Genomic DNA, 17589 nt, shown 5'->3' on the forward strand with positions numbered 1-17589 from the left:
AAGCACACCCTCTCGGTGTGTATATATTGCTTAAGTGTTACCAATATTTTTTAGGAGTCATTGATCTTGATTAGGCTAACAAATCCACTTTTCCCGCACCTTAACTCCTTGATAAGTGAAGGAATAAGGAAGAAATACTTACAAACTATTGTCAGTTCTTACATGGATATCTGATATGATTTCAGGGAGCCCAGAGTCTGAATTCAACAGCTTCTTAAACTCAAACCAATAGTGCATCTTATTGACAGTCAGCTGATCATGACAAAGATGTCTTATGGTGAGTCACAAACATAAAGTCATTTTCAGATGCTAATGCCTCACATTCATGAATTGCCTATACAGGTGTGCTTACTTCACTTATACCTGAGGAAGACTGTGGTTAAAACAGTATATCATTCAGGTCAACATGAAAGCATCAGCTGCTTTTTATGAGCACAATTTGGAGTCTGCTTTTCTATCTCTTATTCGGGTTACATATATGACCATCTCAAATAATATAACATTACAACAGACAGTATGAGTAGTAGTTTTGATGTGCGATGTCATGTTTGTATTATTAGCATTTAGACATGAGCATTTTAACAATCTTAAAATGTTATTCTCCAAAATTACTGCTTTTGTCAATGGAGTCTGGTAGTAATATATAGTGATTTTTCTGGTTAAACAAAAAGGATCTTACTCTCTAATAAAAAGGTCTATCTGTCCATAATGTTGTCACACACCTATGATAACAATCTGAGTCTGTCAGTGGCAAAAACAAGCACTTTACTGGACATACTTTGACCATTCATTCATTCATTTACATTGCAGCTGTTTGCAGTGGTCTTGTACACCATTCTTGCTCAGTACTACCCTTCTCAATCATTTACACCCAAACACATGAGAAAAAAGGTCCAGGTTCAAAAATACCAGAATTATCTTGTATATTTTAAGTTTTATGTGATCATAAGTAGCATTTTGACTGAATGCTGAGACAAATCTCACACTACAGAGCAGTATAAGGTTTGTTCTTTTACCTGACATTAGGCCACTGTTGTCCTTTTCATGCCCTTTTTCTTTTAATAAGGTCAATACCGTCCCAGGAGAATCACAAAAAGGACTGTAATTTCTTCCCACAATATGGACAGTACATCATTTTTAAACCACTTGCACATCTGCAGCTGGCCTTACACATGGGAAGCACACAAGATGCAGGGGACATATCCAACACAAACTCAGAAATTGTGTAACAGTACCTATTGAGCTGATGCCCACAGGGTCATCAGTTGACCGGGGATAAAAACGACCAATTACAGCAGTGTCTAGCACCAACCCACCTTGAACACATCCATTGAATAAATTCATTCTGTTTGAAAGTTCTCAGAATCATTGTTTCCAGAAAATGATGTCATAAGGTGGTGATTCTATAAACTGTACATATTAAAGTGGCATTTCAATACTAAACTAGATCAGGTTGTAAAGGAGGATACAGTAACTGAATGGACTGTAGCCATTGTTACATGATGAACAGAAGGTTCATGGAGAGCCGTGGTTATATTTACAAGAGCACCCTGGGAGAAGGGATGTTTGGCAAAGTTGTGAGAGCACAGGCAACCAAACTGAACAGAACAGTTGCCATAAAGATTATTGACACAAAAAAGGTCAATTATTCAGAAAAGTTCCTGTCTCGGGAAATGGAGATCATCAGGTCTTTGAACCATCCCAACATTGTTAAGACTCTTGACATCTTTCAGTCAAAGACAAACACGGTAATGAATGTTTTTTTCATTACTACTCTTTTAGTTTTTATAGTTGTAAACAGCCAGCATGAGTTACTGTAGCAAAGATCAAGATCTTTAGATGTCTACAGGTCATACCCTTATGTACTTATCAAGAATTAATAGTAACTTAATAAATAAGAAAAATAAAGTTCCTTTTAATTTTAACAATTGATTTAATTGTTTACAAAAAGTTTTTAAGCACAAAGTGAAAGGTTGATGAAACAAGAACTTCCGTTCATCCATTATCTGGGGGGGGGGCACACCCTGGACAGATCATCAGTCTATCAGAGGGCTGATATATAAAGATAGATAACCATTCACATCTATGGGCAATTTAGAGTCACCAAATAACCTGCATGTCTTTGGACTGACAGAAAAAACCTAAATCAGATCAGTATTTCTTATGCAACAACATCTCAGAAACCTCCAAAATAACATGTGGGGTTCCCCAAGGATTGATTTTAGGGCTACTGCCTTTTAATCTTTATATGTTGCCCCTCAGTGATGTCATCAGGAGATAGGTCATCTCTTTCTATTGTTATGCTGATGACACACAACTTTATGTGGCTGTGTCTCCTGATCACACACGCCTTAAATGTATTTTAGATATTAATGTCTGGATGTCACAAAACATTTTACAGAGCAACCAAGACAAAACTTTTTACAGCCCAACCAATGACAAAACTGAATTCTTAGTCATAGGTTCTAAAGTTCAGAGAGAGAAGTTGGTAACAAAATTAGACTCCTCTGGTCTTACCTCAAGCCAACAAGCAAGAAATCACCCAAACACTTTAAAGCTCACATCAACCCTGTCTCTAAATCAGCTCTCTATCACCTTAAAAACATTTCTAAGGTGCAACCATTTCTCTCTCTGAGTGACACAGAAAAGCCTTTATATGAAGCAGGCTTGACTATTGTAATGCACTTTCATCTGGTCTGCCTAAAAATGCTATAAATCAACTACACCTAATCCAGAACTCTGCAGTCTGAGTGCTGATGAGGACTAGAAGGAGAGAACACATTACACCTAAAGTCATTACACTGGTTACCTGTCAGTTTCCATATTGATTTTAAGATTCTTTTACTTGTTTTTAAAGCACTACATGGTCTTGTACCAGCTTACTTGTCACACATGCTTAAAACGTGTGAACCAATACGCCCCCTTAGGTCCTCGGGCACAAATCTATTAATTATTCCTAAGTACAGGACATAAACTTATGGTGAGGCAGCTTTTAGCTTTTATGCTCCAAGCCGCTGGAATAGTCTGCAGAACCTGAGATGAGAGGAAAGTGTTGAAATCTTTAAACACAAAAGTAAAACCTACCTCTTCAGCCTGGCTTTTGATGACATATAGTTCATAGACAAAACTTACTGGTTTTACTCATTTTACTCTATCCTTTTATGTATTTTTATTTTATTTATGTCTTTCAATTTGATTATATTTCACTTATCTGCTTATCTATTTGCTATTATTTATCTAAACCAATTTTAATGAACTCTGCTTTATTACTATTGATTTTAAAGTTCTAAAATTCTATTTTACTGTTCAGCATTGTATTTCTTTTCTTTAATTTCTTCTGTTTTATATTGTGAAGAGTTTTGAACTGAACCTGGAATAGTTTTCCAACAGTCTTGAAGGAGTTCCCTGAGGTGCTGAGCACTTGTTGGCTGCTTTGCCTTCACGCTGCGGTCCAACTCATCCCAAACCATCTTAATTGGGTTAAGGTCTGGTGATTGTGGCCAAGTCATCTGACGCAGCACTCCACCACTCTCCTTCTTGGTCAAATAGCCTTTACATAGACTGGAGGTGTGTTTGCGGTCATTGTTCTGTTGAAAAACAAATGATGGTCCCATTAAGCACAAACCAGATGGGATGGCATGTTACTGCAGAATGCTGTGGTAGCCATGCTGGTAAAGTGTGCTTCATTGTGGGAACCATACATGTAGAAACCATCTGCTCACCTTTTCTAAAGTGATCTTGTCTCATAATCATCTGTTTCAGACAGCTTTCAGTATCATAAGCAATCCAGGTAACTGTTGTCTGTACAAAATAAAATGAACTTCTTGGAGCCAAAGCAGCATGTGTTCTGTCATGATGCCAATTTAAGTAAGTTTAAGTTCAATCATCAGACATTCAGCAGGTTTATACATACGTACAGAAGCTGGATTTCTGTTAAGACAACATATTAAATCAATGCTGACCTTTAAATCAATGCAGTCTTTCCAATTAACTGGCATCAGTAGTAACTATATACTATATACCTGATTTAAATTGATTGATGACAATGATGAAAAGTCAGGATATCACCAGATATTCATATTTCTATGGGGACCATGAATGTCTGTACCAAACTTCAGGTCAATCCATTCAGTAGCTGTTGGATGAAATGGATATTCACTTACAGCCAAAAAAGGTTAACCTGCTGGTGGTGCTAGAGAGAGAGTCAAAGCATCACCAAAACCAGTAGGATTCACCCCCTGTGAACCACAAATATCTGAACAAAATTTAATGTCAATTTATTCAATAGTTGTTGAGCTATTTCAGTATGGGCCACAGAGCCACACCCCACTAACATGGCTAAAAGTGCTACAGTTTATGTAAAGGGCCCAAATTTCTAATTGAATGTTGTTGTCTAATTGTTTGTTTATTTGTTTTTTGCATCCATTACACATCTGCATATTTTACTGCATACATTTCTATTTATAGGTCTATGTGGTAATGGAGTTCTGTGTGAAAGGAGACCTCTTGAAGCATATCAATGTCAATGGGGCCTTACCTGAACATTCAAGCTGCAGGCTTTTCACACAGCTGTGCGGGGCTGTCCAGTATCTTCACAACAAGGATGTGGCCCACAGAGACCTTAAATGTGAAAACCTGCTGCTGGACACATTTCACAGCCTCAAAGTGTGTGACTTTGGGTTCAGCAAAAGGCTCACTTACACAGATGGGCAGATGGTCCTGAGTGAAACCTACTGTGGCACCTCGTCCTATGCAGCACCGGAGATTTTGCGAAGTTGTCCATACAACCCCAAGGTGTCTGATGTGTGGAGTATGGGAGTTGTGCTGTATATGATGCTCTATGCATCAATGCCCTATGATGCATCCAATATTAGGAGGATGGTGGAAATTCAAATTCAGCATAACATAAACTTCCCAAGCATTCTGTCTGTTTCATCTGAGGCCAAAGACCTCATCCGAAGCATTCTGCACCCTGTTGTGGAGCAGAGGATCACAATCAGCAACATATTACAGAGCTCTTGGATTTTGAGGGAAGGGAGAATGGAGGATGGTGAAGAAGTCTCCACATCATACGCTGGCTCTACACAGGAAGGACCGCCAGATGAAAAGACCAAAGAGGATAAGGAACATTCGAAAGACAATTCAGATCCAGGGGAAGGACCGTCAACTCCTAATCCAAATCCATAATGTCACATTGAAATTAGAAGCTAACTAAATTTAAAATAAATGCATTTATAGACACACTCTGTGAAAAGGCAAGCAGCTGTATAATGTTTGAGTTTATTCAATCATGTGGCCATTTATATGAATTTTGACAAACAAAGTTTTTATTGTTGACGTACCAGATAGTGATAATGTTTAATGTGAAAAACGTACAAAAAGTTTAGATTTACTGTATGACTTCCATAGAGTTTGATGATTTGTCAGAGACAGATAAAAAAAAGAATGATCAAAAATGAGGCAGCAGAGGTTGAGACATATTTACATATGAATATTAAAAAGTGGTCGTCAGAAAACCAAAATTGTCCAAAAACTAGACTTGTAAATGTAAAATAACATCAGACTCTCCTCTCCTTGCTGAAAGTGGAGGAAGCTTAACTCTCCTAATGAGTCCTTGAATATTTTTCACAAAGACTCCTCTTCTGAGATTCTTCATAAAACAAGCTTATTCTTGAGGATCCTATGCATAACCATGGTTTTCCAAGGACCTCATAATCCTCACACTGATTCAAAAATATGTCTACTGCCATTTGTACTCCTAGACGCTGTAGGAATTATTTCATTCTTTTATTATTTTACTGTTTTAAACTTTTCAACCTACTACAACAACATACAACATACAATCAACATACTTGAGACTTGTGTCACAGAAATGAACTTAAACAAATTAAATATTCATGATGAATGATGATTCACAGAGTACAGCGGGAAACGCCTAAAGTCAACCGGACTCATGGTTCTAAAGATTATCTTGTTAGATTTTCCTGTGGTGTGAGGTGTGTTCAGAATGTCAGGTGTGTGGTCTCTCACATTTTCTAAAAAGGTGTGTGCCAGGCTTAAGGGGTAGGAGAGGGGAGCAATATTGAAATGACCTCAGCAGTGAGCTTGGAATACTCGTATGAGAGGGAGCGCCAAAAGTTTGCATGATTAACCTACTGGAATCTGCAGTGTCCCATCACAGGATACAGGCTACAGCTACAGCTGCTCTTCTGCCTTAAGCCTGGCACACACTACTGATTTAGAAAATTTAGATGTTGTTTTTAGGTGTTGAACTGGCATGTTCTACTAATGCAAATAACTATTTTATCTCATCATTTATTATTATTATGGTAGAGACCATTTTTAAAATCAATTTCACTTATGCAAGTGGAAAACAGCCAATCATCCATTAATGCATTCATAATTAAAGGTTTTGTCTCATCTTTTGTGCTGGGTTTGTTCAGAATGTTGTCACATTTTATCTTGTGCTTCATCTTTATCTTGAACTTGTCTCAAATATTAACATCAGTCAGAGTAGATGAAAAAGTTGGATTGGTAACAACTGTTGTCTGCTACATGGCTCAAGAAAGGAGAAGTACCTGCTTGGGAAATGCTTCCACCAAGAGGCTTCAAACTGCTATAAGACTGTGGTGTGACCAATAAAACACACATTTCAACTACATAAGAAGGAAGAATGTGTCGCTGAAAGATGGGCTACATGATCATTGTTAGTAATACTGTAATACTATGTAATACTATGTATCGTAGTAATACTACGATGTTATTTTTACCATGTGATATTAACTTTAAACTATTCTGTTGGGTTTGGTTACGTTACCGCGAGTGGTGTTTTAGAGAGGGACATTCTGGGTTTACTGGGTTCGGTGACAGGAGTTTAACGATGTTACGAGTATATTCAACGTATGTGCGTCAGCACTGCTTTTATTTCGGAGACCGGAAGTTAGATTTTTCCTACTCTGACCGACTTTGCGTTTCTTACAGGTACCGTCCAACTTAGGCCATTCTCGAAAACGTTTACACCTGAATTAGTGCGTAAGAGGATAGCCCTTCCAGGCCCCGTTTTCCGCGTTTTTTAATTATTTATTTCCGTGTAAACTGCAGTCTTGATATAAAAAACATTGATGGTCGATAATTTAGCCCTGAGTTGAGGGCCCCGGGGAGAACTGCAAAGAATTATAAAGTCATCTCAAACCTCACTTTATATTCAGAGACATGGCTCGACCTCGGCCGCGGGAATACAAGGCAGGAGATTTGGTTTTCGCTAAGATGAAGGGATACCCGCACTGGCCGGCGAGGGTGAGTCTGGGATGCGGCCGGGCTGGGAGCACAGGGAGGCGGGGTTGATTTACACAATACAGCCGCTGCTTTGCTGGGGGAACAGAAGGGATGCCACGGAGACTCCACAGCCACATTTGGTTTGCGTATTGTTATTGCTGACGACCAGAGGGTCTGTGAAAAGCCAGTACCGTCCGCTCTGTTGAATAAAAATGTAGACATTTTAAAATGAAGAAAAACGTAACATTTATTGCGTTCCAGTTTCTCAATACGTGTCTTGGCTCCGTTCAGTTCTTGCTTGAGTTGTAACGCAATTTCTTATGTAAATATTTCATACTAACTAGTTATTGTATGTTTGCAGGTAGCTGTTACCCATGCCATACATTAGCCAGTGGTTGACCTCGGGTAACCCGTAGCGATTCTGTTTCAACACTACTTTGAATACACACGTCTCATTTGCAATAAATGATGTTTTGTGTTACCACAGCCTCCTAATAGCAGACAGAGCATGGCCTCAAATTCAGAGACGCACATGGGCTATCATGTCATGAGTTCCTGTGGATTTCCACTGTGCAGTGAGCTGCCAGGCTCCGTTTTTAACCTCCAACTTACTAGGAGCATCTCTCTCCAGTATACACTCCATGTAGTGCAGTTTCACAGTGTTTTATTGTTTATGTATGACAGGGCATAGGCTTATAGTGAACTGTCATTTAAGGTAATGTGATCAGCATTAGGAGGAGCGAGAATAATAAATATTCAAGAACAGTTTTCTCTGTCCTTCAGATTGATGAGCTTCCAGAAGGAGCTGTCAAACCGCCTGCCAACAAGTACCCCATCTTCTTCTTTGGGACACATGAAACGTAGGCATCTTTTTTCCAGGATGTGCAGTTTACACTTCTGTTGTTTAAGGGGGGAGCAGCTGCCATACTCATATTTATATGGCTGTCATGGAGTTGGAACTATGAAGATTCTACTATGAGAGATTGTTGGCTCAGCCCTACATGTACATGTATATATATATATACATATACATATATATATATATATATATACACATATGTGTCGCTGAAAGATGGGCTACATGATCATTGTCAGTAATACTGTAAACACTTGATAGATGGGGGGCTACAAGTGTTTCCTGTGTATTTTACTTTTATAGGTTATTACAGTTTAATACTCTTTAACAAATACTTTTCTGTAAATATCTCTAAATTTGAAAATTGTAATGTATAAACTTTATTTTGTGAAACATCTTGTGGTGTTCCAGACAATTTTAATAATAGTAGTAATACATGTCTCTTCCCCTTCTTTAGTGCATTTTTGGGCCCCAAGGATCTTCTGCCTTACAAGGAATATAAAGACAAATTTGGGAAGTCCAACAAGAGGAAAGGCTTCAATGAGGGCCTGTGGGAGATTGAGAACAACCCCGGAGTCAAGTTCACAGGTTATCAGGTCAGTCAGTTTATGTGTGTAGTTCAGAGAGAAGACACAGGGAGAAAACAGCAGAGATGCCAAACAAGCTTGATGTTCAACAAAACTGCATTGTTTCCTCGCCAAAACTATAAGACACAAATGAAAGGGCTGCTCAAAGCAGTAACAAAGATGGATTCATTTGTCTGTACTTGCAGTTTTGCACATATAAATTTGAGGTGGAACTTCCTGTGGAACTACCCATTTCTGCAAAACAAATCATGGGCATTTTTTACATGCAGGCCATCCAGCAACAGAGTTCATCAGAAACAGAAGAGGGGGGAAACACTGCTGATGGCAGCAGTGAGGGCGAGGAGGGTGACTCTGTTGAGGAGGAAGATGACAAGGAAAAGCTGAAGGGAGACAAAACCGGATCCAAACGGAAAAAGACAGCCACCTCCAAGGTACTTTACCTCAGCTGGTGAACATACAAACACAGACGCAAGTACAATTCAGGTATAATAGGAGCACTGAAGATGATGTGACAATGTCAACCAGCCTGAAAATGATATAATTAGTTTAGAGACAGATTTTATGAATAGAAAGATGGCAGAATAATGGAAATATCACACATAAACCACTTGTGAAGTTGAAGAGATAGGTGTGGTATTTTGGAATTTTGAGTCTGTAATTTGCTTTGAAAGAGGCTGCAGAAACTAAGTGCTTCGGTGTAAACATTGGGGTATGATCATGTATGGCACTGGCAGTGTCACCCACTCAGTATGGCTTAAACAGACTAGTTTGTGCAACTTGTCATCCAAACATATCTAAAGGTAGAAGTGCTTATACCTGTTCCAAATGACCACACTTGAATGCAGGTTAAAAACCTTCCATCACCTTCCTTCTTCTGGCTGCGCTCCACTGCCTCTCTAATCTTCCTCCAAACATTTTCTGTCTTTTGTGTGTCTTTGTAGTCTTGATGGGTTTGTTTGTCTAAGTGGGGGTAAGTGCACACCTTCAGAAATTTTTGGAGCCATACTGTTAAACTGTGTGACACTGACTTTCATGACTAACATATTTGTGATGCATAGTTCCATGGGGATGTAGTAACTAAGAATGGGATACTTAGCTGTTTATATGCACAATTTTGGCTGTAAGAAGTCTTGAGTCTTCCAGGTAAAGGTTTTTTTAATAGGACAACTGGGTGGACTTTAGCCTATAGCTACACTTTGTGGCATTTCTCCACATTTTATTCATCCCAACATGTTGGATTTCTTTAATAATCTCTGTCCTGATCATCATACTGTATTTGTTATGATGTTCTCTTCTGTTTGACCTTGCCTTTATTAAAAAAAGCTTTTAGATTTGAAGGGATGGAGTGCTGCAGAGCTGAGCACTGCCAGAGTGTGTTACTGTATTAGTGGATAATCCATTGCTGCTGTAAATGGAAGCAGGTTGAAAAAGTCACACGCATCCTGCTCCTCACTTAGCAACCACTGTTGCCTAGCAACTGGGCTCCATTACGCACAGCACATGTGGTACATCCAAAGGAATGTGACGCTGCTGTGGATCAGTGTGCTGGTGTGTGTGTCCTGACACATAACGTGTGTGTGTGTGTGTACATGAGTACACAAGAAGTGGAATCTCCTCAGCTAAGAACAGATTAGATGTGATCTGTGTGTTTTTGGGTTGGTGCCAGGGGGAACAGTTATTTGGCTGTTCATCAATCCTCCCTCAGTCCACTTTCAACTCCACCCCCCTCACACATGCATATGCACGTGTGTGTTTTGAATCAAGACAAAATCTTATTTCAAGATGTACTAACTTGTTTTTTCTGCAGCTTTCAACAGCAGTCTTCGTAGGTGGATGGAGTTTGCTTATAAAAACATAAACTATATCCATCATACATGAATCCAGTGATAGATTAGGTTTTAGGCTTTGGATTTCTTGACATGCCAAAGTGGTGTGCTGGGGGCTGTAGTGACAGAGTTGTGCTGAGTTACTTTCCTGAAAAAACTGACCATCATGAGACGGCTCTTATAGACAGCACTTTTATTTTTCAATCCTTCACTCTAATAATTAAAAACATGTTACACCCAGTAATATATTTGCCAGTTGAAGAGATATTAAATAATGTATAGAATTCTGAGAAATCTTTTGCTTCCTATAAAGCATTGAACATCACCGTGTGCAGTAAAGTCATCTATGACTGCTTCACAGTGTCAGTGGTCCTTTGCTAACTGTGTTCGATTATCCCCTGCAAAGCTTAGTTTGCTTCTCCTAACATATCTTGTCAGTTAGAAACAAAAATTCTGACACTCAACAAATGTTCCTGCATCTGTGCCAGAAATCCTCCAAGCTGTCGAGGATCTCATCTGGAGAGGATGACCTGGAGAAGGATGGGAAAGATGACGACCAGAAGAGCGGTTCAGAAGGAGGAGACCCTGACAATGACATCATCCAAAATACCACCGACAGTAAGGTGGGATTCATAAGAGCTTTCATAGTCAGCACCCTGGTTGGTTGTTAGTCCTCAAATCTCAAACCTCACCTTTTATGTGCTAAGAGGCACTGTTGTTCCAGATGTTCTTACGATGGCAGGTCCTGTTCTTCAACATATAACCATGTAAACTTGTTTGTTTCTGCAGTAAAGCTGAGGGGGCTGCTGAAAATTGGTATAGTGATATTCAAACAAGACAAACTCAATGACCTATGTGATTAGAAAGTATGGTTTTTACCATGATTGCTGTAAATAAAAAAAACACACACAGAAATTCAGTCTGAAAACTACATAGTAAGTAGATGGTGTTTTAAGGAGCACTTATTAGAGGTGCAGAAGTTGACCAGACATTCTCCCACTACTGGCCACAAGAGGCAGAAATTAGACCATTTTGGCTACACATGAAGAAACAAACAGGGGCCTGGTAGAGCATATACAGTCACTGAGCACTTTATTAGGAACACCACACTATTACAGGGTAGTTCTTTCCTTTGCTCTCAAAAATGGATTCTTCAACATGTTGCAAACATTCCTCTGAGATTCTGCTCCATGTTGATACGACTACATCACATCATTTCTGCATTTGTCAACTGCACATTCATGCTGCCAATCTCCTGTTCTACCACATCCCAAAGGAGTTCTACTGGATTCAGATCTGGTGACTGGAGAGACCACTGAAGTTCACTGAACTCATTGTCATGTTCATGAAACCAGTTTGAGATGACTTTAACTTTGTGACATGAAGCATTATCCTACATGAATACCATTAGAAGATGGTAAACTGTGGCCATAAAGGACTGAACATGGTCAGCAACAATACTGAGATAAACTGTGGCATTCAAACCATGACGGATTGTTAAGGGCCCAAAGTGTGTTGAGGATCCCTACATCATTACACCACCAGCAGCCTGGACTGTTGAAACAAGGCAGGTTGGTCCATGGATTCATGCTGTTGATTCCAAGTTCTGTCCCTACCATCAAACCTGCCCGTCCAACACCAACAACCATGCCATGATCAAAGTCACTTGGATCACATTTGTCCCCTATTCTGGTGTTTGATGTGAACATTAACTGAAGCTCCTGACCTTTAACTGGATGATTCTATGCTTTACACTGCTGACATTTGATTGGCTGAGTGAATAATTGCATCAATAAGATAGTATATGGGTGTAACTGATAGAGTCCTTGGTGATAGAGTCTCTCACTAATTAGTCAATATATATACTAATCCTAATTTAGTTCCATTACTGCAGGGGCTTCTGACTTGAAACTGTGTATAACACTGTAATGTATGTGCATTTACTTTATTTCCACTTTTGCCTTACATCAAAGCTAATAAATGTAGTCAATTCTAAACGGACTGCTAGATGAAGCCTCAAATCAGTACAGCTATAAAGGCTGTCTGCAGTGTGCTGCTGCCAGCCCCTGCATCTTTTAGAGAGCCAGGTGTTTTTCTCAGGAGATGGACTTAGCAAGAGGACACAAACATGGTTACCATAACAACTGTAGGAGATAAGACTTGGTTCTGCTGCCCCCAAAATATCAGTTTTTACATGTTTAACTTACTTTTTCAACATCAGGAGATGGCATTTAAATAAATATATTAGTTAATTGTGTTGTTCAACATTATCTCTAAAGAACAACATTTTGTTTCATTTTTTATGGTTCACAATTGTATCACTCTAGTTTGCAAACAAAGGCAGAGTTATTAGCTTGTTTTTTTTTATTATTTAATTGTATTTTAAATTTCTTTGCAAAGGTCAGCATTTGACTTGACGTATTATGATAATGCTTTACCAATCATGCTAATAATAACCATGTTTTTTCATTACTGTTTCCCCCCAGAACCAGCTGCTCATAGAAGAACATTAAGTGAAGAAAGCATGAAAGGGAAATCATTCTTTGTAGCTATGATGTTGGAAAGGTGAATCCACAACATGATTTCTCATCTGCACCATCCACTGGCTGCCATCATCACCTCCTCTTCACTGTTGGACTCCCAAGATGCACCCATACTGGTACTGGCACCAGTCATCTTGTTGATACCAGGGTAAAACTGGGCATTATGTCACACAGTTTTGTCAGTGTTTCAGCTTAATATATGGGGCCCTGACAGAAATCAAAGCAAAGCCTCTATAATCTTGAATTTTCTAAAATCGACAGATTAAGATTTTTAATCGGTTTTATCCAGTGACTCTGAATGCTTGTAAATTTATATTGTTAAGTAAACATAAAATACAGGATATTTAAAGGGGCATTAAATACTTGAAAACTTTTGTCATGCTCTCAGCAACCATTAGCAGCTGCAATAGATTTAACTTTGTTTACATGTAGCTTTTTTCTGTTAGGGTTGTAGAAATAGCCCCTTTAGAATAAAAATGTTTAGGTATACCCCTTTCAGGATGGCACTATGGTTAGCACTGTTGGCCTCTGTGTGTGGAGTTTGCATGTTCTCCCTGTGCCTATGTGAGTTTTCTCCGAGTGTTTCCTCCCACAGTCCGACCCACAGACGTGCAGGTTAATTGGTGACTTCTAATTGCCCACAGGTGTGAATGGTTATTTGTCTCTATGTGTCAGCCCTGCAGTGGACTGGCGATCTGTCCAGGGTGTACCCCACCTCTCACCCAATGGCATGTGGGATGTGCTCCAGCCCCTCTGTACCCCTTTCAGAACCTGTTAAGTGATGGTTAATTGTTAAGCAATGGTGGGTGGTGTGGTTGGCTCCCTTTTTCCTTTTCATCTGCAATAATGAAACTAAATCTCTTGCTTCACTAGAAAACTTACAAGTAAAATGCCCATCTTTTTCAAAAGTTACACTTGCAGATTTCATCAGCCAGTGGTTTTGTTGGCTCAGACGTCCCACTGGGATATACTGACAGGAACCATTAATGATTTCATTTGAAGGAAAAAATATACAAACCGCAGCCACCTGCAAAGTCATAATTTGACAATAAAGAGAGCAAAGCTAGCGCAAGCTAAAGTCCAGTGAAGAAGGAATATTTCTGCATGTTTAATACTACCATAAATGTGTCTTGTTTTGGAGTGAGAATGAGGCTGTTTGATAGCAGAAACGTATTTTTGGTTGGTGAACAGCTGAACATACCAGCCAATATTGAGCTCACAGAGAAACATCCATGAAATATGTTTTTAGCACAGCAGACCAGAGGCTAGCTCTACTCTAGCTAACTAGCCATAGCTCTGCTGTACTGTAACTGCAGTGAGGATTTTTTATATAATTTTGGCTTTATATAAAAAAAAAAAATAAGGGTTTAACACAAGCCCATCGGGAGTTAACCTTCACAAAACAACTACTGGCAAGTTTTAAAGGATGAATGAAAATAAATGTCAGCAAAAATTGGATGCTATGCTAATCTGTGTAAAAAATATAAATAAATATGGAAGAAGATTTTTGTCCAGGGACAGTAACACAGCTTCTTAAGGTGTAGGCTCACTCTGTGTTTTTTTTTAACTACTATATTAACAAATTGAAATGGAATATAGATAACTGAAAATGTAATGGAAAACAGCATGAGTATTTTCAAGTAGCTCCAGGTTAAAAAACAGGCTGTGAAATGGTTGGCTTTATATTTAATTTTATCTAGTCTTTACCACACACCTGATTCAGGCATTTTAACCTAATTGCCTTCTAAAATTGTAACCAGTCTTTCAGCTCAAAGGTTGCTGGCATTTATCCACAACTCCCTACATGTTTATGTGATACGGAGCAGTAAGATTGCTTAAGATTTCTTACTGGCTCCATGATTTTTGTTGAGAAGTGACTTAAATGTGCTCAGAAGGTCAGTTTTACATAGATTTGTGAAATCCATGTCACAATAAGAAATACAGTATTGGTGCATCTCTACTCTGTGACATGATATAATAGCATCTAACACTACATGTCACATTTAAGTCAGATGAAACAGGGACTTGAGGTGGCTCGTGTTCTTCCCAGTACTTCATACTCACACAGTGTAGATACCCATCAATCAGTATTTATACTGGCCCGTGCATACCTATCTGTATTGTATCACTCATGGTCACCTGTCACTGTGTACAAACACATTTAATAAGACTTCCATATATATATATATATATATATATATATATATATACTCTCCTACTGTCTATGATATATGTTGGGTATTGCGGTGTACTGATCACTCTAGTTGTAGCTTGAAATAGCTTTTTTACAAGGATAATCATGGGAGGGACTTATGGAATATTCAGTAACTGTCAAACATTATCCATCATGCTATGTTACTCTTTTATGTAACCAGAAAAGACTAATGGAAATACATAGATAAATGTATTAAGTGTTGTGCACAACTGGGTTACACATTGTAACTCAATATTAACTATATCTGTATATTTTACTTTTGTTGTAGAATATAGGACCACTATTCTACTTGGACTGCTCTAGGTAACAGCTCATCTTTTTATGGAAAAGTGATACATCTGTTCTTCTGTGTATCTGTGAAATAGATCACTGTATATTTCAAAGCTTTTTATAGTGGCATGCTCTGCTGTTGTACTCCAGATCATTCTTTTATGAAAGTGTGTGTTGAAATCAGACATCTGTTTGTATGCGATGGGCTTGGAGGTAAAAGAATACACAACCCACTTTTTTGGTTGCCTTGTCTTGTCCAAAGCTGACTGTAAAGTGAACCACATTAACTTTCTAAAGACACTGAGAGCTGTGGAGATGGTTTTTCATCTGAAACATTGTGAACAACCTACAGTGTAATAATGCATTTTGAAATTGCCAAACCTGTCATTGTCCCTTAATTTACTCTGAATGATGACACAAGATTGCTTCTTTGTCTTTTAACTCTGTGCCAGTTGCCTTTACTTTGCTTCCACTATTGTTGTCATGAGATAAAGAACTATTTATTTTTTTGATGATTGCTGAATAAGACAACTTCTGTAAACTCATACTTTTTTTAAATTTTGTTTTTACTTTGTTATGCTCACATGTTTTGCATTTTCAAGGTTTGTAATTCACAGTAAACCGTTTTTGCTGTTATGGAAGAGACTTTTACAAAATAAACTCATTGGAATGCATAGTAAGGGTTAAAGCTCATCACACACATTACATAAGTAAATGTTACATAGGTTTAAAATGGACAGTGGTTAAAAATATTAACAGTTTCCCAAAGGTGGTGCCATAGGGAATGCAGTATAAACCTGAACTGAATCAGTTGTACTTTGGTAGTACTAACCAGTACCACGCTAACTGCCACCATTCTCCCAGTTCACATGCCAACATTAGTATGCTAGCTGATGTCTTTTTGCATTTCTCACTGCATAACAATAGTACTGGTGTTTCCCTGACCATCATATGGACCATAGATTGTAAGACAAGACAATGTCATACACTGTACATTGTTTATACATCACATTCTGCCCATTAGTGATACAACATACTGTATATTAGTCACTATAGCATAATTAAAACAGTATGATATACAATCACTAAACACTTTCTTAGGATCACCATACTTATACTGGGTAGTTCCTCCCTTGGCTCTCAAAACAGCCTCAGTTCTTCATGGCATGGATTCTTCAACATGTTGCAAACATTCCTCTGAGATTCTGCTCCATGTTGATACGACTACATCACATCATTTCTGCATTTGTCAACTGCACATTCATGCTGCCAATCTCCTGTTCTACCACATCCCAAAGGAGTTCTACTGGATTCAGATCTGGTGACTGGAGAGACCACTGAAGTTCACTGAACTCATTGTCATGTTCATGAAACCAGTTTGAGATGACTTTAACTTTGTGACATGGAGCACTGTCCTACATGAAGTAGCCATTAGAAGATGGTAAACTGTGGCCATAAAGGACTGAACATGGTCAGCAACAATACTGAGATGAACTGTGGCATTCAAACCATGACGGATTGTTAAGGGCCCAAAGTGAGTCAAGGAAACACCTTCCACGCCATTACACCACCACCACCTGCCTGGTGGCTCTGTCTCTGTCTAGATAGATAGATAGATAGATACTTTATTAATCTGCATGGGAAATTCACAGTTCCAGCAGCATCAACAGACTTAAAAGATCGAAGGCATGCAATAAATAGTGGGAATAATAATAATTAAAAAAAAAAAAAAACATAGTGAAGAAAAGTCTACACGTCTACACATCTGCTGCTCGCTGGAAGTCTATTGTTTTTCACACCTGACTAAACTCTAGATACTGTTGTGTGTGAAGATCCCAGGAGATGAGTGGTTTCAGAAATATACAAACCAGCCTGACTGGTGCCAACAATCATGCCATGACCAAAGTCAATGGTATATTTTCCCCCTCTCTGATGTTTGATGTGAACATTATTGAAGCTCCTGACCTGTGTCTACATGATTTTATGCTTTACACTGCTGCCACAAGATTAGCTGATT

At 38.7% G+C, this 17589-nt stretch overlaps 2 protein-coding genes across 3 annotated transcripts; both read left to right on the forward strand.

Moving 5' to 3' along the window:
• Positions 1 to 1465: 1465 nt before the first annotated feature.
• tssk6 (testis-specific serine kinase 6) lies at positions 1466 to 5253 on the forward strand. The gene is made up of 2 exons (XM_018672033.2): positions 1466 to 1748; positions 4468 to 5253. Exons 1-2 carry the CDS (start codon positions 1479 to 1481, stop codon positions 5185 to 5187), a joined length of 990 nt encoding a protein of 329 aa, XP_018527549.1. The 5' UTR covers positions 1466 to 1478; the 3' UTR covers positions 5188 to 5253.
• A 1414-nt stretch (positions 5254 to 6667) lies between these two features.
• hdgfl3 (HDGF like 3) lies at positions 6668 to 16246 on the forward strand. 2 transcript variants are annotated; one of them, XM_018672103.2, is made up of 6 exons: positions 6668 to 6706; positions 8059 to 8135; positions 8589 to 8727; positions 8988 to 9149; positions 11033 to 11167; positions 13031 to 16246. In XM_018672103.2, the coding sequence occupies exons 1-6, from the start codon at positions 6689 to 6691 to the stop codon at positions 13055 to 13057; spliced, it is 558 nt and encodes a 185-aa protein (XP_018527619.1). In that variant the 5' UTR covers positions 6668 to 6688; the 3' UTR covers positions 13058 to 16246. The 2 variants fall into 2 exon arrangements, with proteins under 2 accessions (XP_018527619.1, XP_018527618.1); XM_018672102.2 differs by lacking the exon at positions 6668 to 6706 and adding an exon at positions 6948 to 7296.
• The last annotated feature ends 1343 nt before the right edge of the window (positions 16247 to 17589 follow it).

The sequence above is a fragment of the Lates calcarifer genome, unplaced genomic scaffold (genome assembly GCF_001640805.2).
Source record: "Lates calcarifer isolate ASB-BC8 unplaced genomic scaffold, TLL_Latcal_v3 _unitig_950_quiver_259, whole genome shotgun sequence".
In the NCBI taxonomy this organism is placed as follows: domain Eukaryota; kingdom Metazoa; phylum Chordata; class Actinopteri; family Centropomidae; genus Lates; species Lates calcarifer.